General features: G+C 53.1%; 1 protein-coding gene across 1 annotated transcript; it reads left to right on the forward strand.

Annotated features, from left to right (window-relative positions):
- Positions 1 to 16,214, forward strand: FGF6 (fibroblast growth factor 6). The gene is made up of 3 exons (XM_082421585.1): positions 1 to 1,780; positions 2,729 to 2,832; positions 11,808 to 16,214. The coding sequence occupies exons 1-3, from the start codon at positions 1,435 to 1,437 to the stop codon at positions 11,982 to 11,984; spliced, it is 627 nt and encodes a 208-aa protein (XP_082277711.1). The 5' UTR covers positions 1 to 1,434; the 3' UTR covers positions 11,985 to 16,214.
- Positions 16,215 to 17,717: the final 1,503 nt, after the last annotated feature.

Raw genomic sequence — 17,717 nt, forward strand, 5'->3', positions numbered from 1 at the left:
GTAATGACAGAAGTCCCCTGGGCTTCAAGGAATCTGGGCAAAACTGACATGCAAGGCTTGGTGGAAATCCTAACCAAGACATCAATCCAATGGACCAGGCAGAGGGGCAGAAGGCAGGTAGACTCCACAGACTGGAGGCCGGGACCCAGGCCAGGGCAGGAGCTTGGAATCAGAGGGGAGGGAGTGGGGTCTCAAGGCAGACCCTGAGCAGTGTGCCTCATCCTAGGAGCTTTCCCAGGCTGCCCACAGCCTCCAGCATGGGTGAGTGGGCGAAGCATCCTGTGCTATCGAAATAATTCCGTGAGTACCCTTGGCATGTAATGAGCTCAGTAGGCTCCGTGCAAATCTAACTTCTACATCAGACCATCATGCAGAGGTTAAAAGCGCAGGCTTTGGACTCAGGCCGACTTTATACGTTCTGGCTTTGCCACTTAATAGCTATGGTCACTCAGCACCTAAGCTCAGTCACTTAAGCTCTCCCCACCTCAGCTTCCTCATCTGTAAAATGGGAATGAATGACATCAGTCAGATGCCAAGGGTGAGCCCCAATAGGAAAATGGCCAGTGGCCATGGCAAGGGCCAGACGCAACTTCCACCCTGTTGGCTGGGTGAATTCCATGACCGGGACGGAGAGCAGAGGACCGACCCTAGCCTTGCCTCCCTCCACGATCCTCAAGACCCTTGGATACCACACCCCCATCTCTGTCCTCTCTTGCTAAAGGGGTTCAGCCTTTCAGCAGCCCCCCAGGCTCTATGGCCCTCAACCGTGAGCTCTTTCCATGAATAGGGTAACTCGTGTGCCCCGGTCATTGCCTGCCACCAAGACTGCCCCATCCCTGTCTTTACCCTTTGCCCTCTAAATAAGGAAGCCAGCGCTGCCAGGCCAAGAACTTCTGCCCAATTTGGGTCTTGGGTGGCCTCTGGCCTCCCTCTTCCCCAGGGCCCCTGGCCAACTCCTCCCTCCCTTCAGAGATGCTCCCTGCTCACTTCATTCCTGCTTCATAGTTGGAATGACAGTGGCTCCCAGCATCCCTGGGTGCCGGGGGTCTGGGGAGGCCGCCAGGCCCAGGAGCAGGTTAGTGTTACAGCCCTGGATAAGTGAGCCAGGCCAGCTGACGTCAGGGTGATGAAGGGCGGCGGGGCGGGCCAGGCTGCTGAACTATAAAGATAGGTCAAATCAAGCAGAATCAACTCGGGTCGGAGTGAGCGGGCCAGCTAGACCGCGTCGCCAAGCCATGGTCCGTACCGGCCACGGCTCAGCCTGGGTCCCTCTGCTCCAGACCCGAGTGCCCAAAGCAGGCTTTTGTTTCATGTCAGCAGCCTTCAACCGCCTTCCAAAAATAAGCCCCTGCCGCCATGCCGAGGGGAGAAAAACAAGAAGGGCGGTATTTTTAGGGCCATTAATTCTGACCACGTGCCTGAGAGGCAAGGTGGATGGCCCTGGGACAGAGGCTGGTCATCACTATGTCCCAGGGAGCAGGACGTCTGCCGGGCACGCTACGGGCTCTCATCTTCCTCGGCGTCCTTGTGGGCATGGTGGTGCCCTCTCCCGCGGGCTCCCGCGCCAACAGCACGCTGCTGGCTTCCAGGGGCTGGGGCACCCTGCTGTCCAGGTCTCGGGCTGGGCTGGCTGGAGAGATTGCTGGCGTGAACTGGGAAAGCGGCTATTTGGTGGGGATCAAGCGGCAGCGGAGGCTCTACTGCAACGTGGGCATCGGCTTCCACCTCCAGGTGCCCCCCGACGGCCGGATCAGCGGCACCCACGAGGAGAACCCCTACAGTGAGTGCCAGTTGCAGCCAGTTGGGAAGCTGGGGGCTGGGACTCAAGCAGGGCTAAAGGATGGAGGGGCCTCGCTCTGGCGCCTGGAGGCCTGTTATGAAGGGGGAAGGATGGATGCCGATAAGCTTAGCCACCTCCCCTGCCTCACTTTGACCCTGCCTCGGTGCAGGCTTAAATGTGCTGAGGTCCGAGCATCCTGGTGTCCTCTGCCGTCGCCCCCACAGAGCCCCTGAGGCACTAATTCCTTCAGCATTACGGGCCCAGCCATGGCCTTGGAGGACCACAGGGAACCCCCAGCCTGGGGGAGCCATGAAACAAGGGTGGGGAGAACCGGTGAGGATGCTTGGACCAAATTAGACACATGCTGCTTTTTATTTAGCTTTTCTCTTTGAGAGGAAAGGCAAGTCGTTTGCAAAATTTCCAGCTGAAGCACATCCTTCTTTTTATTTCAACTTGCCCCCTCTGTCCTACAAGTTGATGGGTTGCTGCCTAGATGGGCTCTCCCCAGGAGGGGATAGGGCTGCAGGATCCAGTGTCTGCAAGATGTTTTTTGTTTGCAAGATTAGATGGGCTATTTGTTGAAACACGAGGAGTATACATTGTTAACAAAGCTAATCAGAACTCACTTCCTTTACCCACGTCAAGGACGTGGTGTGATTAAGCCCAGATTCAAAGCTAACTTTAGGTAGATGCCTAAGTGGCCACTGTGATCTCTAACTCTGACGTCAGAACTTTCCCCTGCAGAACTGGATTTTTAGCAGTTTAGCAGGACTGGCCGAGCCTGGCAGCCGATCTCCTAAAGTGAGATCAAGGGTGGAGGTGATGGAGGGTCTGACTTTCTAGAAGCAGGGAGACAGGCCTAGATGCCCTTGGAGGGTCACCTTTAGGTTGATGTCCTGCTCTGATTTGCACAAGCCTGGGGTAATGCAGCTCCCGTTTCTTTGTCAGGCCTGCTGGAGATTTCCACAGTGGAGCGAGGCGTGGTGAGTCTCTTTGGGGTGAAAAGTGCCCTCTTCGTTGCCATGAACAGTAAAGGAAGATTATACACCACGGTGAGTTCATCAGGCCAGGGGAAGCTTCAGGCTGCACGAGGCCTGAAGATTACGCAATTGAAGAAAATAATGCAAAATCCTGAAGAGGGACGTGAATATTTATCTAGAACGGGTTGGGGGGTTGCTGTGGAAGGAGCTGGTGCACATGAAGGGCTTATACCTTCTCAGCTGCACCGTGAGTCAGCCTGTGCGCTGGACCATGTTTTCCCTGATCCCACCCACCAGAGCCTTGTAATGAGACAGAAACCGTAGCTCAGAGGGCTTCTGGGTCCGAGGGAAACCCACGCTCTGGCATAAAGCTGCTGTCCAGGCTTACGGTCAGGTCCCGAGCAGGAGAGGACCAGAGACGCAGGCGTGTCTTTCAGCCTGGGCACTCTGTGCCCATGGCTCACCCTCCGAGGCCCCCAGCCTGCAGCACAGCGGGAGGAGAAGAAACGGAGCTCTTTTCCTCGCCTTCATCAGTGCGTGGACATTTTACTTTAAGGTTTTAAGTCCTCTGGTCTCTGATCCCAAGACCTGGAGAAGCATCCTCCCCAAGGGGGTATAAGACTCTCTTGGTGGCCCCAGATCCCACCCCCTGCCTTCTCCCCATCACAGATCATCCCTGGGGGGGTGCCAATGCTAGCACTTTGGTTAACCTCCCCAACTTCCATAGTTACCAAAATCTCTGATCTCTCTGACCCCCTCATTCCTGGGTCTCTCAGCCCATAATTTGGCATATTCCAAAATATGGGCTGGGAAAGCATCCCTATGAAGGCAAAGAAACTGGAAGTTCTTTCGACAGAAATAAGAAGGTTAGAAAGGAAGACCTCTGAGCCATGGTCAAGGAATAGCAGAGTGGCTATTTATGGGGAGGGTGTGGAGGGCTGTTCTACCTTTGCGTGAGGACAGACAGGATCTGAATGTGAACAGGGGGGGTCTGGGGTCGGTGCTGGGGTCCGGGGAGGCTGTCCCAACAGACCAGGGCTGTGAAATACCCAAACGGGGTGCTCAGGTGGCCTCGGCCTGTGATCCGCAGTGCTAACACCTCTCCATTTGGGTTCGTTTACGTGGAGACAAGACGTGCATTAGAATCCGTGGGCCTCTGAAGACAAGCGGCTGGAGGGTAGGCGGGCTGGAGCTGGAACCAGGGTCCTAGTGTGTACCACCAAATGCTCTCCTCCTGCTGGCCTACAAGCATCACCTGCCGAGCCCGGAGGCAGGTTTGCACACAGCCGCGATTCACCTGAGACCTGGGAGAGCCAGGGTCCCATCTGCAAAGTGAGGATAAAGATCAGATGCACCTCTGGGGGTGCTGGAAGGTAGTGCTCAGAAAGCATCCCCAGGGCACCTGACAAGCAGTAGGTGCTCAATACAAGGGGGTCATTTATATTGTGTACACACTGCCATAGGCTCTGCACCCCTCTTTCCTAGAGGTGGGTCTTGTGGGAGGACCATCTGCATCCACATCACCTTGGTAACTTGTTAAACGTCCAGATTTCTGGGGGCCTTCCTCGGAGATGCTTAGTCAGTAGGGCTGGAATGGGGGCCTGCAAATCGGTTTGTTCTTATTTTTTAAGTTTCCCAGGTATTTCTGAGGTGCAGGCAGGCTAGGGACCACCAGGCTACCTGGCCTTCGGAGGGCAAGGAATCCTCCCTGCCCCTGGGTTACACTAGCGCTGAGGGCTGCTGGGAGATGAAACAGCAGCCCTCAGAGATGGGGATTCTCAGGCGCCCTTTTCACCGCTCTCTGCGTATGTGATGGAGAGGACGAAGCAGCTGGAACCAAGGAGGCTCTGGTGGAGTAAGTGCCCACTCTGTGCGGTGCGTCGCCCCAAAGAGCCCCTTCCCTGCAGCCCGCGTAGTGCCTGGAATCCCACTCGTTGCAGAGCCAGGAACGGAGGCTGTTGGCTCTGGGGTTCTACGCAAGGTGAATCTTTTGGAAGGAAGCACAAATTACATCAGCCCTTACCTCTGCCACCTTCATTAACAAGCTATTTAGAATTTTTTTCTCCTTATCCCGAAAGAAATTGAACTGTGAGCTGAGGAAAGGGTGCAAATAGAAGGCCAATGCATCCACTTCCCACTTGAAACCTGAGGTCCCCGTAGGAGAAGCCGGGGAGGCTGGGAACAGGGGACCTCACAGCGAGAGTGCTGCAGGTGGCTAGAACATTCAGGGAGCACGAGGAAGGGGGCAACTCTGAAGTGTGGGCTGACCCCTGATGTCGGTGACGCCCCTGACCCCTCACTCCTGGGCAGATGACTTCAAAGGGGGTCCGCAGGGCTCACTAAAGGAGGAGAGTCCAGGAAAATGGGGGCTTCCCTAGGAGAAGCCCCGCCCACGGTCTACACCCCAATCTCCCCCCACATACACCCCCCCCCCAGGAGCATCTGGCCCAAAGGCACCTTCTTGGAGGGGGAGATTGCCCTCCCTGGAGCCCCAAGCCCGGGCACCAGATGCTCCCGAACCACCTCTCCACTCCCTGCTACGCCCCCCAGGGGCCATTATCACAGTCTAAAAAATCAATTGCCAACTGATCCAAAGAGCCGGGAAAACTCCCACTGGGTGATGATTTCATTCACACTATTTCCCTTTAAGCCCCAAGAGCTGCTGCCTCCCCTCCCTGTGGCTCAGCTGCTATGGCCCCTCAGTGGGGTTTCTCCTGGGGAGAGGGGAACCATGCTGGGGGGGGAGGAAAGGGGAGCAGGGGCAAGGTAGGAAAATAAGAGCCAAGAAAACCCACCTAGGTGGCCTCCTGCAGGTCTCATCCCTTGGAAGGAGGGGTGCAGAGCCTGTGGCAGTGTTTCGACCGTATAAGTAGCTCCACTGTATCGAGCACCTACTGTTTGTCAGACGCCCTGGGGATGCTTTCTGAGCACACCATCCCCCAGCACCCCTGGGAGGTGCATCTGACCTTTATCCTCACTTTGCAGATGTGACCGTGGGTCTCCGGGGTCTCAGGTGAATCAGGGCGGTGCGCAAACCTGCTTCCAGGTTTAGCAGGTGATGCCCGTAGGCCGGCAGCAGAAGCGCACCTGGTGTGCAGACTAGGACCCGGGTTCCAGCTCCTGCCCGCCCACCCTCCAGCTACCGTCTTACTTCGGGCAAAGTCTCTGACCCTCTCTGAGCCCAGACCTCGCTCTGCTCTCTCTGATGTGGACTGAGGCAGGAATCAGTGACTTCCAGTCTCCTTGATCTTTTTAAAATTTAAAAGAAAAAAATCAAAGATCTCCACCTGACAGTGGTTCTATGAGAATCCCTGTGCTTTGGAATCAGTTATGCTTCTGAGCGGTTTTGGTTTTACTAATTGTAACTGTGTCTCCATCCTTTTCATCAATAGCACTATGACAACTGGCAAAGCAAAGCATTTGTTTCATCCACAGAGGCCGTTGATTGTTACCTAGGACGTTACAATTGGGGAGGGGAGGACCAAGTCTTTCCCTCGCTCAGTTAGCTGCCCCCCTCCCCTAGAGGGGAACGGATTCCTGAGGGGATGGGGCAAAGGGTCCCTGATGTTAGACTACGTGGGAGATGGGACCCCTGAGCAGGGAGAGGCTGGTGCTACAACGAGGGGCCCGGGGGACCCTGCAGACGATCTCACAAACGGCTTTGTCTGCAGGCTCCCTGCTATCCAGAGCGATACAGGAATGAGAAGCATGATAGGCCTGGTGGAGACATCTTCAAACACTTCTAAATTGCCGGTGCAATTGTGTGTTAGGAATGGGGATTAGAACAGACAGATGTCTTCAGAGCTGGGAGATGTTATTTCTCCATTTCAGCTAAGGACCAAAAAAGTAGCAGTCAGGGACTGCAGGAGGAAAGGGTCTTAGGACAAGGAGTTTTCTGGGTTTTTCTCACCACCCGCCTCCTTATCCATCCAACCCCCTCCCCAGCTGCCATGCACACACACAGCCAGGAGTAACGGGGGCAAGTGGCCCAGGGCAGGCCTAGAAGGAAGAACTTTAAAGATAAAAAGACACTTTCATGAGTCCGGGTGACCTACTGACCAAAGACAAGATGGGATGGATGTCTGGTCCACCCCAGACTCTCAGGGGCATTTCCGCCAGAGGTAACTCACGCCGAGAGACAGCCCTGTATGTAGCCCCTGCAAAACGCCCTTCTCCACTGCGAGAGCTAAGTGCTTTAGAGCTTGGGTCCTCCTAAGTCTGATGAGACCTATGTGGAATTTAAGACATTGTCATGCTGGGGCTTGGGATCCGGCAGGCCCAGGCAATGTCATCTGGGGGAATTATTTTCATTTGCTAAAGTAATAATATACGGTATCTGCTTTAATTAACATGTCGTTCGCTTGGCTTTTCTCACCGGAGCTGAGGAGCGAACATTCCTGAGTCATGAGACTCAGCTCAGGGACACGAATGGAGGGATGAATCGAGGGGCTGGTCCTGATATGCCAGCTTGAGCATCCGTGTGGGCAGTGGCGCATCGGGCTGCAGGGGACAGTCCAGGGCCATGGTCTTGGCCTCCCCCCGAGCCGCGTGGCCACCTGAACACCAAGGATGGGGTGGAGAGGGGTGCAGGGAGGTGAACGGGAAAGGGCGAGGTAGAGAGGCTTCCAAAGCAAACTTCACCCATTTCTCCTTTCTCACTTTAGATGTACAGAGAATTCTGGGGAAGGCTAGGGACGTGAGGTAGGCTAGGGGAAAGAAACAGAGGTCAGAAACTTTTTGAAAATTTGGGGTTGGGGGTTGAATAATCAAAATCTGATGATCAGAGAACAAAGCACAGTGCACATGCAACCCCTGTCTTGCACATTTAAACAAATGTGTTTTAGGAGACCCAGACCTTAGCAAAGGCTAGATTCTTCAACTGGACACATTCTAGATCAGAGGATCGGGGCAAATGCCCTGAGTTTCTGGCCCCAATCGCTCAATTCCTCCCCCTCCCCTTCCGCTCCCCCCCAGGTCCTCCGCCCCAAGATCTGAATTCCTCTCTAGAGTTTGCAAACCACACGCGAAACCTCTCCCTTGACCACCATCCAGATCAGAAATGAAGTCTCCTGGAAGCTGGCGGCCAGGGTCATAAACAGTTAGAACAGAGGGGAGAGCAGGGGGCGAGCAGGGGGGAGGGACAGGACCCGGGGGAGAGAACGGACCAGTCTCTGATACAAAGTTTCTCTCACTCCATTTTCTGGCCCATCTTCTATCCTGAATTCCCTTCCCATTTTCAATAATCTACTAACATGACGAGGTAATACATGGACGTGGTTTAAGGGGGGAAATGTGCAGAAGAATATACCACGGAAATGAAGTCTCACTCTCACTGTTGTCTTGAAGCCACCCAGACCCTCCCCAGAGCAGCCACTGTTGCCAGGCCCTGTGTACCTACCATCCCAGGAAGTCCCAATGTCCCTGTGCATGTTCTCACACTGGCATCATTTTTTAAAAGCACACAAACTGGAGCAAACTATCCACACAATTTGAATCTTGCTTCTTCACTGAACAATATGCCTTGGAGACCATTTCAAATCAGTGCACAAGGAGGTTCTATTTTTTATGACTGAGAGTATTCCATTGGGTGGCTCTCCCATCACTGAGCTAACCACTGCCCTCCTGATAGACACTTGGGTTATTTTTGGTCTCTCACTATTACAAATGATGCCACGGTACGTGACTTTTGTACATGAGTGGGAGTGAACCAGTAAGATAAATTCCTAGAAGTGGAATTACTAACCAAAGCTGTAGTTATTATTTTATTCTAATAAATATTGTAAAATTTCTCTTTATAGAGGTTATAACAATAGACACACCAACAGACAACAAATGAGAATTCCTAGTCCCCATGCCCTCATCGATGAAAGCCTATTGTCAAACAGTGTTCTTTTTGCAACCTGACGATTAAAAATGTGATCACACAGTTAGGGTTTATGTTTCTCTGTTAGGCACATGTTCTTATGTTTAAATGCTATTTGTATTTCCTTTTCTGTGAACTGTCTGTTCCTAAACGTCCATTTTTCAGTGAGCTCAGGGTTCTGGATATAGTAGCGAAATTCAATCTATTGCAAAATACATTACAAAATACAATGCATTGTAAATATTTTTTATCCGGTTTGCTATTTATATTTTTATTTTGTTTAAGGTGATTATTTTTTTCCAAGCAGAAGTCTAATTTATTCTTCTTGGTTTTTTTTAATGCCTTCTAGTTTTTTGTGTCCTACTTAGAAAGATCTTTCTGACTTACTTTAAGGTTCTCTTCTCTTTCTCTCTCTTATTTATTTGTTTGTTTGTTTGTTTGTTTATTGCTGTGCCCACGCGTCTTGCGGGATCTCAGTTCCCCCACCAGAGATTGAACCCGGGCCTCGGCAATGAAAGCCTGGAATCCTAACCACTAGGCCACCAGGGAGCTCCCCTTAAGGTTCTCTTTTTAACATTTAAATCTTTGTTCCTTTTGGAATTCATTTTAGTGTTAGGAATAAAATCATGCATCAAACTTTATTATTATTATTATTACTATTATTATCATGATTATTAAAGATAGCATCCAGTTCTTCCAACACCACGTTTTCGCCAGTGATTGGAAATGCCACTCGTATTTTGTATTCATTTCAGATCCATCTTTATTTTATGTTCGTGTTTGGATTTACTTCTGGACTGTATTTTGTGGGTTGATCCACACCAGACTATTAATCCATGTAGCATTATTTCTACTCAACTTTTACCATTGATCCCAACTTTATGTTTCCCTTGTGCTGTTGCTCCAGAGTTTTGCCCATCGACAGCCTTAGGTCCTGTGGCTGCTCCGACCCCCCATGTCCAGAGAGGCCCCAGGGGTGCGGGGCCGGAGTCCAGTCAGCTCTGTGCCCTCCTCCCCCAGGCTCACCTCCTACTGCCACTCAGGCAATTAATGCAGGACTTAGAAGCTAAATTGTCCCGCAACCCACAGCAAGTTTTACAGGAATGCTGATTCCGGGTAAGACAAAGTCTTTTAGTGCTTTTGATTTAAACTAATTCATGAATCAATTGGAGAAGCATCATTATGGCAATACAAATTATTTTTTATTTTACTGTGTGCCAGGCATTATACCAAGAACTCTCCATGCATTATTTCAATGAATGCTCCCTCCGGTGCTAGGACGGAATTATTCTCACTGTTCCCATTTTACAGATGAGGAAGCTGAGGCTTAGGAGGTAAAATCATTTGCCAAGTTCACACAGCTATGTAAGAGGTGGATCGTCACATGCTCTTTGCCTATTTTGATGAGGGTTTTTTTTCCGACTTTGGGACATTCCTTTCTTCATTCTACAAGTGTTTTTGAGCACTCATAACAAGGGAGACGAAAACTTGTGAAAGCAGAACTTCCTGGCATGGTCTTCAGAAGCCAGTTGATGGGGCTGGTGAAAGCTCGCAGGGTCATCTCAAGCAAACTAACATCACAGGAAGGCGCTCTGTACACAGTAACCCAGGGGCGTGAGAGGGAAAGGGGGGGATGCGTTCATTGAGCTGGGGCAGAAGGGACCGGCGAGTGGTACCCGATGTGTTTCCTAAACAACGCCGCCCGTCCCTTGCCAGCTCTCGCTGCATCAGAGAGAAGCCACCCCTGCAGGGGCATCCATGGGTGGCTGTGCCGTTCCAATTAGACCATCATTCATCCAGCATCACGTGCTCAACAGGACACAGTCCTTGTCTCAGGGAGCCGGGAGCCGCCTGGGATGGCGCACTGTTTTCCGTGCTGCCGGACCGATCCGCTCGGAGCCCTGAGAAGCTGGCTCGTCATCTTCTGTTCGTAACAGGAAGAGGCTCTCGTCCACCCTACGGCTGACAAGGCCAGGTGCCCGTAGTATGATTCCTTTTAAGAAGGTCAGGCGATACCCCTCGCACAGCCGCTTAGCCACTGAGTGGGTTTTTTATAGCCGGTGGCCTCAGTCGGCAGGAAGGAGTCGGGTGTTACGCTCAGCTCTGTCTCTGTTTCATTCTACGTTTCTTTAACGACTAGATCCCAGGCCTCCTGGCTCCCAGGGAGCGACCCCCATCAGAAGCCCAGAAACCCCCAGCCAGGGGCAGTGACCCGGGCGGGCTAGGGCAGTGGCTGTCTTTCCTAGGAATAAAGGAAGACTTGGGTGATTTACTGGGGGGGACTTGTTGATGGGTGACAGGAAACCTGGCCCTCATTTTCTGAACAGGTGGTCCTCACGCGACACGCTCTGGGGGGGGCGGTGATTCGTCGCCGGCCCCCGACTCCTTGGCACTGCTGGTCACAGAGGGAACCAGGTTCTTTTCCCCATAAAAGTCGCTGCTTCTCGCCATCTCTGTCCCTGCCCTTCCCTGGCGACCTGTGGATGCCTAGGGGGCACTGGGCACCTTCTGGGCTCAAAGTCAAAACCGAGAATGGGCCCCTTTAAGGGGCAGCAAACTTGGACCTTAAACTGGGAAAGACAGGGTGAGGGAACACAGGTGGAGAGACAGTTACCATATTAAACAGATGCGCTGGGAAGGACTTAGGAAGCCATCCATCTCGCCCTCCACTCACCGCCGCCCCCCCAAATGCTCCCCAGCCATGTGGTTTGCAGAAAAGGGAATCAGGCTGGGAGGGGAGGCGCCTGCCCCAAGGTCACACAGCTAGAGCCGCTAAGCGAACCCCAGCTCTCTATCCTGCTCCGCTAGGTCCTCTCGCAGTGGACTTGAGGAAACAGCTTCTTCTATCCTTCCCTGGTCCTTTCTCTGAATAAACTATCATCCCTGTGCTGGGTAGAAAGTGTCCAGGACTGGCAGTCAGGAGAACCCCCAGCCCCCACGTGACACAGGCCGTCCACCCACATCCTCGGGCCTGGGCTTCCTCATCATGAAGGAGGGAAGGTGAGGGGGGACCATGAGAGCTCTGAAGGCTCCCCTGTTCTCAGCTTTCATGCTTCGGCTCACCCAGGATGGCCCAGAGCTCCTGGAGGTTGTCTGACATGGGAAAGCGAGAGACCCACGGCAGACGTGCCTGCTGGGCCTCATTTATCACTGATGCTCTGCCGTTTCTCCATTTCTTTCACAGCCCAGCTTCCAAGAGGAGTGCAAATTCAGAGAGACCCTCCTGCCCAACAATTACAACGCCTATGAGTCAGACCTGTACCGAGGCACCTACATCGCGCTGAGCAAATATGGACGGGTGAAGCGGGGCAGCAAGGTGTCCCCGATCATGACCGTCACTCACTTCCTCCCCAGGATATAAGGACCCTGAAGGAAGGCTCACAGGTGGAAAGCAATGTCTTTTCTGTTGGAATTTTGCACAAGTGAACAATTCCCCCCTCCTCCCATGCCCCCTTATTTGGGCTCCTTTTGTGCTTGGGGGGACCTGAGTCGGTTCCCTTGGCCACCGGACCCCGTGACATGTGACCCACCCAAGTAAGGGGTTGCAGCCGGCATCCTAGAATGGCAATGGATCCCATGCTCTGACCTCATCTGAGGAAAGACGGTCCAGAGACCCTTGGGGGATGGGACCTTGGACACAGGAAAAGGCAGGGAGGAGGCATGTGTGTGCTGATGTGTATCTCTGCATCCTGGTATGTATCGCCAGAACCAAGGCATCTCGGAACAGCAGGCTTCTTCCTCCCAGGGTCATCGCTGCAGGAATCTGCCTGCAGGAATGCCACCTGTCAACCCAGCAGGATTGACACGTGCTCCCATTCTGCCTCTTTCCAATCACCTTTCCATTCAGAGGCCACTGACTGCGCGGGTTGCATGGAGGCGGGGGGGGGGGGGGAGCAGCTGTCCTCTAAGTGCAGGGAGGGCAGGGTGACAGGGAGTAAGATTTAGCTGCTGACCAGAAAGAGTGGGCAGGTACTCCGGGCATCCTGCGCGTGAGGGCTCTGGGGACGCTGGGACGCATTGTCAGGGAGGCTGGGGGAGAAGGGATCCCCCTCTTGGAGGAGAGGGTAGAGCAGCGTCTCTGGCAGCGGGGGGGAACCTGCTAGAAGCAGCGGGAGAGATTGAGTGTTCAGGGGAGAGCCTTTCTGCCTGGAAGTCAGCGCTGCGCACAGCTCGAGGACAAGCTGGGGCCAGGGTGCCTGCCCATAACTTTTCCTCACGTTGAACCGGGTCTTATTTTAACCTCAGATGACAGGGATCCTAATAATGGCAACCTCTTTGGCGAGGAGTGAGGGGGTACAAAATAGGCCACGAAGGAAGTAGAGAGGCTTTGGACTACAGATGCTAATTCCTCTCCAGCAACGTCCAGGAAACTCACCCAAGTTCTCATCTGATACTCTCACTTCCTTCTCGGGCGTCCTCTGCCACATGCGCTGGTGCCTGGATGCAGCAGAATCGGGCATCGTGACCTCCGGAGTTTGCCCCCTCTGACCCCCCTACAGTAGGAGAGGAGTGATAATCCCGTGAAACGGAGCGGCCCAGCTGAAGCAGCCCCTTGCCGTACGACGCCTCCTTGCCTCCTGTCCCTTGAGAGTATTTAAAGAAGAGGTGCCCCAAGCGACTATAAATGTTGTCCTCCTGGAGCCTTCAGATTCCTGAACCGTTGGAACGTTCCTAAATCTGAAACCAGAGAGACCCATATCAGAGCACAGATATTTTCAGCGTCCGTGGACCGTGGCTTTGCAGAATGAGCTGACACCCTCTGCGACTCTCGGGGGCCCCAGCCTGCGAGACAAGCCCTCATCTGCTGCAAATACCTTCGCCTTTGACATACCTCTCTATTTGCAGAGGTGTCCATCTATAGATTGACCTGAGATGAGCTGAGGATAGAGGTTGGCGGTCCAAGGAAGAGACACCCTACTGGCTGCCTAGTCTGCCTGGCAAATATCAGGGCAGGTACATGCTGGGGGAGGAAGAAAAGGCTGCACCAAGCGGGGCGAAGATGGAACGGACAGTAAGAGCTCAGGACGAGAGTGGTCGAACCTTGGCTAGAAACTGGACCGAGTTGAGATCCTGGTCAAGCAGAAGGGGGAGAAAATTGGTCCATCTTGACTGTTAAGAATATTTCAAGTGTAGGTCTGCTTGGAGACAGGGGACAAAGCTGATTGTTTTTCAGGAGGTCTTGTCCTGAGTAACTGGTCTTTTTAACAGGGTACCTCGGAAACGGATGCACTCAGGACCTGAGCTGCATGTCAGTTCCAGATGAGGCGTGGTGGGCGTGTAGCAGGGCTGGATGGAGGGACCGCGATCTGGAGAGGAGAAGAAAGTCACAGGCCCCAAACCATTCGTCCCCTTCTTCCCAGGTCTTGAGCTCCCTGGCAGGAGAGGGCTCTTCTAAAGAGAGTCGAGAGCCTTCGGATGGTTAGATCTTTCCTGCAACTCCCTAAAGGCTTATAAAATTGCCCAAATCCTGACCAGGAGTTTCCCCAAATGTCCACTCCCATCTCTCATGCTGGGAGTGAGAATGAGAAGCGCTGAAATCCCAGGACCAGCCAGGCTTGATACCCGTCGCTCTAGCACACGGGTTGTCTAAGGCTGGCATCGCCATGGGCAGCTGGGCGTCTGTTCTCACTGGTACCAGGGCCCGTGCTGTACTAGTGGTTCCATACTTTGAAGATCACCTCTGGAGGCAGGGATGCATCACTGACTCTTTCAAATCCTTCCCATCCAAAGGAATTCTCCCAAGGGCTTTCTCTTTGACCTGTGAGTGACTTAGACTTAGGAAAAGTCGATCCCCATCCGCAAAAGTGTGTTACGGGGCGGGAACAGAGTGAGATCAGCACAGGTGTGCAGAACCCTCTCCTAGCTGATCCCCCTCTGAGTCCTGAGCTCACCTGTCAGCCCCATCGGATCCAAAAGGCTGCAGAAGAGGTGGCAGAAGCAGGAGAGCAGGGGTGAACCCCGCCTTCCTGCTGAGGATGTACTAAGAATGACTTGGGTCCTCCCTGCCTCCCCCAGATCCTGAGCTTTGACCCTGGTTCATAGAGTTTTGTAGATAACTGGCCTCTCTTCCCTCCTAAACCTTCTCTAGCAGCTCCACGCAAAGGTGGGGCTCCAGGAGCCCAGAGGCTGCCTTATTCCCTCTTCAAGAGCAAATGATGAAGAAGAGAGCAACACACGTGCACCCCTTGGAGATGGCTTCCCAGCTGGGACGAGGTTAGCTCAGAACAAACTGGGGGTCCAAGACCACAAAGAATCTGCACCCTCCTCGTGGGGCCATGGATAGAGCTCAGAGGAAACCAGAAATTGCCCTGCTAGTTCCTGCTGTTGACTACGGTGGTCATTTGCTGCCTTCTATCCCCTTCCCTCCCTGCTTCCCAGATGGGTTTGCACCTCCCTGGGAAAGCAGCTTATGGCTTTGTGATGAATACCCTGCGATTCTCCTTCACGGCCTCCCCTCCGCCCCCATGTCCCGCTGCACCTCCTGCACACATACCCCAAGCCCCTGGTCAGAGCCGTTCTACGGCTTAAGAAAAAGGGGATTTTCTCCTGTCCTCCATCCAGGCTGTAAACCTCTCTCCTTTAGACGCCTTGCTTTCTCCCCAGGCCTGGAATTCTCTCCCAGCCCCGTCCGACCCGGGACAGCTGAGATTCTCCTGCCCAGGCTGGCTCTGGTCCTCTCTTGTCCAGGACCTCGGATCCTTCACATTCTGAACCTACAAGAGTCCTGGGGGAGGAAGGAAACACAAAAGGCCGTGAGCTGTCGGTCTCCTTCTCCCCAGGGTTGGACGTCCATTGCCTTGGCCCACTTTGGACCACAGCCACTGGTACAGACCAAATGCGTCTGGCCTCCAAGATACCGGGATGTCCTCTCTGCCCTCCCTTTCTTTTTTTGCCTCTTTTCAGTGGACACAAGCTAGAAAACTCCTACATATTTCCATCCCAATGCTTTCCCCCAAGGCCTCTGGGTCTGTTGCCACCAAGAAGGTATTCTCTGCCACTCGCCACTCCTGCACCTGCGAAGTGGGTCTCTAATACTTGCCCCCCACCCCTCCTCCCAACAAGAACCCAGCCACTCATTCTGCTACCTCCCAGGAAAACTCCAACGGTAGGAGTGTTTGGGTCAGGGCCGGAAGAATAGATAGAAACACTTCAACCTGCGCTCGCCCCTCAGCTGCTGTTTGCCCTTCCCAGGACGGGGGGGAGGTGTAATTATGCCCAGAACACCCCGAATCTAGTCCGTCCTGCGATAGCTAACACAGACCCATGTTTGGATACCTCATGAACTACCGAAATTCCACCATCCGGACAGCTGCCTCTTCACGTGGCTTTCCCTTTCTGTAAGTCCATCAGTATCTCAGACTGGGTCCCAGGGCCGAGCTGTCCTCAAGCTTGGGTCTAGTGGGTAGGAAAACTCAGACTTTGTTCAGTCATGTGTTTGTAAGATGTGATGCTTCTATTTTTTTAATATGTATGTGCTATGCACAAACCACATCCTGTTCCAGCAAAAAAGGAAAAGATCTTTTTATACGTTCCTCTAAACCGTTTGACTCCACCCCTCCTATTAAAACCGACGACGAATCTCTGGGTTGTGGTTGCTTCTCATCTGGATTCTTTTTCACCCCTCAAGGAGGCAGGCAAGTTGGAAACAGAAAGCATGGTTGCACGGTGCTGTGGATTTTTAAGGCCAGAAGTCACATGGGTCGCTTCAGCCAGCCGCCGTATTTTACAAAAGGGGAGTTTGGCCCGGAAGAGAGGAGGGAGATACAGTCGACCATAGTGGGGCAGGAGCCCTGTTCCACCTTGTCAGAGCCGGTTAGGCACGTTTCTGTGACTATCACGTTATTCACTCATCCACTTATTCACCCGTCAAGGAATAGCTCTGCAGCACCCGTCTCTGTGCTGCATTGCGCTAGGTTTGGGGGCATGTGAGTGAACAAGGCAGAGACAGTCCTCTGTCCCCTCACGAACTTGCAGTAAAAAATAAAAATCACCCATGAGTGTGTGAAAGTGTAGATGCCCAAGCCACACTCGCAGAGTCCAGGCCTGGGTGGGCTCAGGAATCTACCCTTGTGACACACACCCCAGGTCACCCTGATGTTGCAAAGCCCTGGTCTAGTAGGACGAATGGACTCGAAGGAAAAACAAAAATCTTTTCATAGGTTAAAAGAAGGAGAAGGCCAGGGAGTTTAAGTTTCTTACCCAGGATCGCCCAGCCAGATGAGACCCCCTTCCCTCTTCCTGAGTCCCCCTTCCCCCCCCCACAAGTCATCAGCCTGGGAATCTCCCCACACTGCTCCTGCACCCCACCTCCCCCTCTTCTACCTCGTCACGCAGCCTCTGGGGGAGATGGCAATGTGCCTTCGGCTGAGTGATGCCGGGGTCTGAATAAACCTATACGCTCTTGGAAGAGCTGCCTGGTCCCATGGCCTCTGCACCTCACTCCCATGTTTATTCATGCAATTAACATCTCCGAGATCCTACTGTGTGCCAGAGATCACACTGGAGCCTGCAATATCGCCATGACAAGTTATCTGTGGGCTCATGTACTAGCAAGGAAGACAGACATTAAAGAAATAATTCAGCAAATAGTGATAAGTGGCATGAAAGAGAAAGTCCAGGGGTAGCACAGGGGCACAGAACAGGGTCCTGACCTCATCTGGGTGGGTAAGGGGATCCAGCCCAGGGAGAGCTGAGCTGTGAAGGGCATGAGCCAGATTTCGGGTGGGAGCCAGCAGTCCGGGGAGGAGGGGTGCTCTGGGGGACGGAGGCTGTGGCAGGTGTTTGAAGGTGCGGGTGGGGCTGAGCGGGGAAGATGTAGCCCCTCTGAGGCTCTGGACCAGGGCGAGCCCTCAAGGTACAGAGTGAGGAGAGCTGGGCAAGACGGGCCTCGAGACGGGTCTTTAGGAGCCATAGTACGGAGTGCCTGCTGGCGAGGATGAGGTGCTTGAATAATTTTTAATTTTGCATATCACATAATTCACCCTTTCCAAATATACAATTCAGTGATTCTTAAGTAAATTTACCAAGTTGTGCGACCATCACCATAAACCAGTTTGAAACCTTTTTATGACTCCGGTAAGATCCTTCATGCACA

This window comes from Balaenoptera physalus (assembly GCF_965194825.1).
Source record: "Balaenoptera physalus genome assembly, chromosome: 13".
NCBI classification, from domain to species: domain Eukaryota; kingdom Metazoa; phylum Chordata; class Mammalia; order Artiodactyla; family Balaenopteridae; genus Balaenoptera; species Balaenoptera physalus.